Here is an 8,383-nt window from a genome sequence, read left to right as displayed (position 1 = left end):
TGCCACAGGAGGTCTTAAACCTCTGTTTTCAAGAAAATGTTTGTTCCTTGCTTCAAGCAGCAATCAAATTAATTATTATCAATGGTTGATCTATTACATGGCAGGCCTTTTTAGGCAATATTAATAATTGTTGTCCAAAAGAATTTGTACTCTCTGATCACATGTTTATTCCTTTGGGTTTCTCCCTGCTTCAGCACAAATACCATAGCAGCTATTTTCGAGATGTTACTAATCAAGTTTTTAATAATAGTAAATATATATATATATATATATATATATATATATATATATATATATATATATATATATATATATATATATATATCACAGTTTGGGCGGATTCGGAACCCTCACTTTGTCATGACCATTGCTAAGACACCCTCGGCGCCCCCTCCTTATGAGGCATGCCGCGGAACCTTCTCTTTCCTACCAGAGAGGGTGAGGAGAAAGCTCCGGATGTCCTTTCCCGTCTTTGAAAGCATGGAGAACACTGATCGGGCGTATGCCCCGGTGGAATATGGAAGTATTAAAGAACTGGCTGAGGCCATTAGAAAATATGGGGTCTCGGCCAATTTCACATTGGCCCAGTTAGACCGACTGGCAGGGGACGCTATGACACCCACCAATTGGCAGACGGTGGCCAAGGCCATGCTTCTCAGCATGGGGCAGTACCTAGAATGGAAGGCCTTATGGCACGAGGCAGCCCAAGATCAGGCTAGGGCCAATGCTGCCTCCCTAACACCTGAACAGCAGCAATGGACTTTTGACATGCTAATGGGACAAGGGCTCTATGCTGCCAATCAAACCAACTACCCATGGGGGGTATACCAACAGATATCAAGTACAGCAATCAGGGCATGGAAAGCTCTTTCTAAAAGAGGGGAGGGAAGTAATCAGCGTACCAAGATCATACAGGGGACCCAGGAACCTTTCTCTGATTTTGTGGCTAGAATGACTGAAGCGGTGGGGCAAATCTTTGGGTACTCTGAGGCCACCATGCCCTTTATAGAGCAACTCATCTTTGAGCAGGCCACGCAGGAATGCCGCACAGCAATAGCTCCCCAAAAGAACAAAGGCTTGCAAGATTGGCTCAGAGTGTGCAGGGAGCTAGGTGGCCCACTAACTAATGCAGGACTGGCTGCTGCCATCTTACAGTCTCAGAAATGCCTTCCTCAGGGCCCTGTCAGGCACATCTGCTTTAATTGCGGAAAGCCTGGGCACATGAAGAGGGATTGCAAGAGTCAGAAAAATTCCCAGATGCTTTGTACGCGGTGTGGCAAAGGATACCATAAAACTGATCAATGTCGCTCAGTGAGAGATTTGAAAGGTAATCTGCTTCCCCCTAGAGAGGACTCAAGGAATGAAGAGTCAAAAAACGGGCAAGTGGGCCCCTGGTCCCAGGGCCCGCAGAAATATGGGAACAGATGTCCCCAGACACCAGGGCCCACTCACCCGGACCAGGCACCAGATTGGACCTGTGTGCCTCCTCCAATTTCCTACTAATGCCTCAAATGGGGGTACAACCCATTCCTGTCCAGTTGCCCGCTCCTCTGCCTTCAGGGACGGTCGGGCTCCTCCTGGGCAGGGGATCACTCATGCTACAGGGACTGATTGTATATCCGGGCATAATTGATAATCAACATGCTCCAGAGATCCAGGCCTTGTGCTTCTGCCCCAAGGGCGTATTCTCAATAAGCAAAGGGGATAGGATAGCTCAGCTACTGTTCTTGCCTGGCCCACGCCAAGACCCCCGAGGCGACCGAACGGGGTCTACCGGTCAGGACTCAGCATACCTGATAGTTGGCCTACAGGAACGGCCCAAGCTACTCCTACAGGTCTGGCAGATGGATGTCACCCACCTGCCCTCATTTGGGAGACGCCAATATGTTCATGTGTCTATAGGCACATGTTCTGGCATTCTCCATGCCACACCTCTGACAGGAGAAAAAAACCTCCCAAGTCATTCAACATTGCCTCGAGGCATGGAGCTCCTGGGGGAAACCTAAATGTTTGAAAACTGATAAGGGACCTGCTTACACCTCTCAAAAATTTAAACAATTCTGCTTACAAATGCAGGTTATCCATATCACAGGTCTGCCTTATAACCCTCAAGGACAAGGCATTATCGAGCGAGCCCACCATACACTCAAACCCTATTTAATAAAACAAAAAGGGGGAATAGCGGAGGACTTACCCCCTATTTCAAGGGTTGCTATAGAGGTAGCACTCTTTATTATGAATTTTTTAAATTTGGACAAGCATGACCAGACTGCAGGAGACCGACCTGTTCAGAACCTGACAGGCCAAAAGAAATGGTCAAATGGAAAGATGTGTTGTCTGGTCAATGGAAAGGCCCGGATCCTGTTTTAATAAGATCCAGGGGTGCAGTTTCTGTTTTCCCAAAGGGGGAAGATAACCCATTCTGGATGCCGGAGCGACTGACGTGGAGAATTCTGACACCTGAAGATGGCACCTAGACGGATCCCGCAGAAACTACTCCTGGCCCTTGAAATTGGTCTGAAGGCTTCGATGAAACTCTCGAAGCCTTGTGGGCAGCAGTGTTGGCTGTCAATTCGACTTGAGTGGACCTGTCGCTGACAGGCGGACTCTCTTCCTGGACCACTTCAACTTTTTATTACTTTAAGGAGTGGGTGGGGGTGAGTCTATTTGGCGCAGTCTTAAGCCCTGGATGCGTGTTCACACTTTGGCTGGTCTGCAAACTCAGATCTCAACAAAGACATGACAAGGTTGTGATTGCTCAAGCACTTGCGGCTATTAATCAAGGCACCTCCCCAGAGAGCTGGTTATCCATGTTAAAATAATCTTACAAGCATTGGACTGCTTGGCTCTTGCACCCCTAGAGGTTAGACTCATTGCACAGGGATGAGTGAGTAAGTCCTTTCACTCTGATGGATTGTCGGGCTAAGCACCGCATAAGGGTTGTTCAGACTTTTGGACACTCTTAGAATACAAGTCGAATTGCATGAGGGTTGTGTTTCCAAGTGTCCCTCCCCTAGGAAAAACGGCACGAGTGCAGGTCAGGACAACCCTGGGAGAAGGAACCTAAGGGTCTTGTTCTGTACATGGTGCTCTTACTCAACTTACTAAGGTTTCGACCTCTACCTTCATCCATTACAGAGTGGCTTGCATTTTTTAATAAGATTAAAAGGGGGAGGTGTGGGAAGCCGCAGCTGTATTCACCATTACAAGATGGTGCCAGCTTCCACTGTGCCAGCTCTGCTTTCTTAGTGAGCAAGCTATCTGCGCAAGTGCAAGAGTATTTTCACGCCAAATCACTGCCCATCCCGGGGCACTCGAATGAGGTCATGAGTAAACAGCCAATCAGGTGTGTACACGCCATGCCAAGTGGTATATAAACGGCGTCCATGTTGGGCGCGGGGGTCCCCTTCCACGAAAAGCATTAAATAAAGTCTTAGCTGCAGAAGGATCCTGAGTGTCCTGCATGCGTTCTTGCTGGCGAGATGAAAAGCGCGGGACAAACCCAATCAGAAAAGAACACACTCACTGACAAATGTATATTAGCTCAGGACCTTGGAATTCCCAAGACACAATTCACATCTAAAATTAACCTCAATTTTAAAAATAAGCAAAGTATGTAAAGGACATGTATTCATTGCATTATAAAGGAATATACATACATCAAAAATGCTGAGCTAAATTAGTTTTACTTTTGTATATATTACGAGCAATTGCAACATACTTTTCCACATATACTACAGGTATCTTAAATTATAATGGGCACAATGTCAAATATATTTCACCACTAATATTTTCCGGATGTACGCGAAACAGTCAAACTAACAGGATGGGAAATGAACACTCCCAATGATTAATGGTCTCAAAAAAAGTGAAATCCTTCCGTGTATTTTCTATTCTGAATCGATACAACTATAGAATAATCCTTGTCCAGAATGGGAATTCAAATTTTAAAATCTAGTCAAATACAAGACATATAATATTTAGAATTTTCTTTTAAAATCATTTGGCAGCATCACGAATATGCTGTGCCACGTTTATATGGCAGAGGTAGGTCTGTTTCTGATTGACTTATTAGTAAATGTGAAGCAGTGAGAATCTCAACTTTTTTCCAGTAATTTCATAAAATTCTGGTATGTATGTACAAATAACATATTTATACTATATAATAAATTTCATTGGGAGTAAAGAAGTATATTATTTTAGTTTTATCATATTTATTTTGTACTCCCTAGCATATTGAAATTCCTCATAAAGCTACAAAATATATTTATTCTTTTGGAATATTACATGTACAGCATTATTAAATTTTAGAAAATAGGAAAGGGGTGTAGTCTTCAATGTTTCTTTATTATGTATAAACTTTGATAAAATATATTATTTACAGCTCTTGAAAAATTAATTCAAATAATATCACTGGATGTTTTGAATAAATGTAAGTTGCACAAATGATCATGTTCCCAGTCATATAGTTTACTTTATTTCTAGTCTTATCTTTCAAATCAAGTCTGTGAAGAAGAAAATGACAATGAAGAAAAAGGATTAGTAAAATTGGTAGTATTGAGCATGTTATTTTTTAAAATCTGATGTGGAACATTGAGATTACTTTAGAAATTCAGTTGTTAGGTAAAAAGTTTGGCTGGGGGAAACAAATGAAGAAACAAAAGAGATATAATTTACTTAGGCTAAATAAAGCATGGAAAGAAAGTTTTTTGCTAATGACATTTTTGAATTCTCTACCTAACATTGAATAGTTTAAATATACATACATCAAAACTGCTGAGCTAAATCATTTTTACTTTTGTATATATTATGAACAATTGCAACATACTTTTCCACATATACTACAGGTATCTTAAATTATTTTGGGGTAATAAAATAATGAAAAATATAGCAAAATATTCTCCAGGAGTATGTCCCAATTATTTCTGCTATTGCATATGGTGGGCTATTTTCAACAATCTCATTTCAGTCAGGATCACAATGTGAGTCAAGACATATGATAAGGCAAAACCGGTTCCAGACCAGTGATGTTTTGAAGGAAATATATTTCTTCAATATATATATACTCACTAAATATATTTCTTCAAAAATATATACTCACTAAATCTTAGATAGGCTTCCTTATATTGCTAGCTTTGCAAAGAATCTTTGGAACATATCTTCAATGATCTTCCATTTGCAGAAAGCGGCACAGCTGAAAACTTGTTTGGGCGTGCCTCCAAATTTCTCCTGCTAATTTGTATGTTGCTGCTTCCTAGACGTCTGTGATAGGTAAGGTTACCAAAGGTGATTATTTGCTAAGCTGACACAACTGATCTGGACTGATGGTATAAGTGTGAAGTGTATGTCAGTAGCTCAGTGAAGCATCCTATAAAAATATAAATATAAATAAAAATAAATAATAAACTTTTATCCACAAATCCAACACTTCAGAGCATAATCAATGTAAAACATCAACCAAAAGAGGGATACCACACCCTCTACAAAGCAATAAGTTACGCTTCTATTAACAAACCCAAAAGAATAATATAATTACACAAACATAAAAAATTTATCAAAAAGAACAGGAAGCAACAATCACAATTCTTTCATATCTCATAGCCGTAATGCACTCTATTCTCCAATAAAAGATATAAACTAACAGACTGAATAGGTAAACAGGACACAACATTTTGTTGCATTTAAGGATTACATCTCATTGTCAAAGACAAACTCTACCACAGAGTTAAAGGTTGGTAAACAATTTTCCTAACAAGTAGTCCCCAGAATCATGATAGATTATGCAATCCAAGTAACAGTAAAAAAATGGAAACCAAAAGTCATAAAAAGAAAAATGCATAGAAGGCCACTTTGTAAACATCAAAGAAAAATTACAGCATGAAGAACTTTCAATTCTGAACATCTGTGCTCCAAATGCAAAGGCACTATCATTCATGAAAGAAAATTTACTGTAGGTCAAAGCATGCACTGGACCTCAGGCAGTGCATGACTTCAACAACTGACTCTCCTTAATGGACAGGTCACGGAAATATAAACTGCAGAGAAGTACAGTGAAAATAAAATCAATTTTTTGCCAGATGGATTTAATAGATATCTATAGAACCTTTCATCCGAAATTAAAAGAATATAGCATCTTCTCAGCACACCATACCTTCTCAAAAACAGACAAAATAACTGGTCAAAAAACAGACCTCAACAGAAATAAGTGGATTGAAATAATTCCATGCATTCTATCAAATCACTGTGGAGTAAGGGAGATCTTCAATAGCAACAAAAAACATTTGAAAACAAACATAAACCTGTAAGCTAAACAAAGCTCTACTTAATGAGATATTGTTCTAGAAGGAAATAAGGAGAGAAATAAAAGACTTTTTTTAATTTAATTAAAATAGAAGTTCAACATACGCAAAATTATGTGACACAAAGAAAGCAGTGCTAAGACCAAAATTCATAGCTCTGAGTGCCTCTAAGGAGAAGCTGGAGAGAGCACATACTACCAGCTTAACCATATACCAGAAAGATTTAAAACAGAAACTAATACACACAAGAAGAATAGAAGTAAGGAAATCATTCAACTCAGGGCTGAAACCAACCAAACAGCAGGAGAAATAACTAGACAAGCAACCAACAAAACCATGAGCAGATTCTTTGATTAAATCAGCAAGATAGAAAACCCTTGTGCATACAAACCAGAGGACAAAATGTAAGTATCCAAATTAACACAACAAGAAATGAAAGGGAGAAAGAACAATAGAAAATGAGGAAATCTAAAAAAAAATAAATAAACAAAAAAAAAATCAGCAGATCGTACTACAATTTTTTTTATCAATAAAAGTCGAAAATCTGAAAGAAATGAACAATTTCTTAGCCAGATACTAAATAGCAAATTTAAATCATGATCACAGAGATCTTCTGAACATTCCCAAAGCCTCTAAAGGAACAGATGCACTCATTGAAAGCCCCTGTAACCAGGGGGAAAGTTCCTGAACAGATCACCAATAGCTTATGCTTTAGGATCAAGAATTGACAATGGGACCACATTGCAAATTTTCTGTAAGGCAAAGGACACTGTTAAACGGACAAAATGGCAACCATCAAATTGGGAAAGGATATTCACCAACCCCACATCTGATAGAGGGCTAATAGCCAATATATACAAAGAACTCAAGAAGTTAGACCCCAGGGAACCAAATAACCTTATTTAAAAATGGGGTACAGATCTCAACAAAGAATTCTCACCTGAAGAAATTCGGATGTCCGAGAGGCACCTTAAGAAGTGCTCAACATCATTAGTCATTAGGGAAATGCAGATCAAAACAACCATGAGATTTCACCTTACACCAGTCAGAATGGCTAAGGTCAAAAACTCAGGAGACAGCAGGTGTTGGCAAGGATGTGGAGAAAGAGGAACACTCCTCCACTGCTGGTGGGGCTGTAAAATGGTACAACCACAGTGGAAATCAGTCTGGAGTTTCCTCAGAAAACTGGACATGACACTTCCAGAGGACACTGCTGTACCTCTTCTGGGCATATATCGAAAGGATTCCCCACATGCAATAAAGACACATGCTCCATTATGTTCATAGCAGCCTTATTTATAATAGCCAGAAGCTGGAAAGAACCCAGATGCCCCTCAAAGTGGGAACGGATACAGAAAATGTGGTATATTTACACAATGGAATACTACTCAGCAATTAGAAAAAATGAATTCACAAAATTTTTAGGCAAATGGTTTGATCTGGAAAATATCATCCTAAGTGAGGTAATCCAATTAAAAAAGAATACACATGGAATGCAATCTCTGATAAGTGGATATTAATTAGTCCAGAAGCCCTAAATACCCAAGGCACAAGTTGCATAACAAATGACTCCCATGAAGAAGTATGGAGAGGGTCCTGTTCCTGGAATGGATCGATCTAGCATTGGAAGGGAATATAAGGACAGAGAAAAAGGAGGGAAGAGATTGGAGAAGGGATGGAGAGAAGAAGTTTTATGAGACATATGAGGAGGGAGGATCCGGGAAAGGGGTAATAATTTGGAATGTAAACAAATAATATAGAAAATAAAAATATTAAAAAATAAAAAATAAAAATAAAAAATAAAAAATAGAAAGTAAATAAATAAATAAAAACGTGCAAAACCACAACAACAACAACAACAAAAACAAAAGAAAACCCTGTACCAAATAAAAAGACAATACCAGATGGTATCTTTGCAGAATTCTATCAGAACTTCAACATAGACCTAATACCAATACTTAGCAAACTATTCTACTAAATAGAAGGAGACAGAAACCTACCCAACTTGCTATATGAAGCCAAAATTACATTGATATCAAAACCAAATATTCAAAGAATATTCAACCAAATATTCAACAAATAAA

The 8,383-nt window shown here is 39.2% G+C and overlaps 1 protein-coding gene across 1 annotated transcript; it reads left to right on the top strand.

Annotated features, from left to right (window-relative positions):
• Window positions 1-360: 360 nt before the first annotated feature.
• On the top strand, window positions 361-1,503 carry LOC127676056 (igE-binding protein-like). Its single transcript, XM_052171978.1, has one exon. It carries the CDS (start codon window positions 361-363, stop codon window positions 1,501-1,503), a length of 1,143 nt encoding a protein of 380 aa, XP_052027938.1.
• Window positions 1,504-8,383: the final 6,880 nt, after the last annotated feature.

Source organism: Apodemus sylvaticus (assembly GCF_947179515.1).
Source record: "Apodemus sylvaticus chromosome Y unlocalized genomic scaffold, mApoSyl1.1 SUPER_Y_unloc_1, whole genome shotgun sequence".
NCBI lineage: Eukaryota > Metazoa > Chordata > Mammalia > Rodentia > Muridae > Apodemus > Apodemus sylvaticus.
Note: the sequence above shows the minus strand (reverse complement) of the source record. Positions and strands in the feature narration are given on the sequence as shown.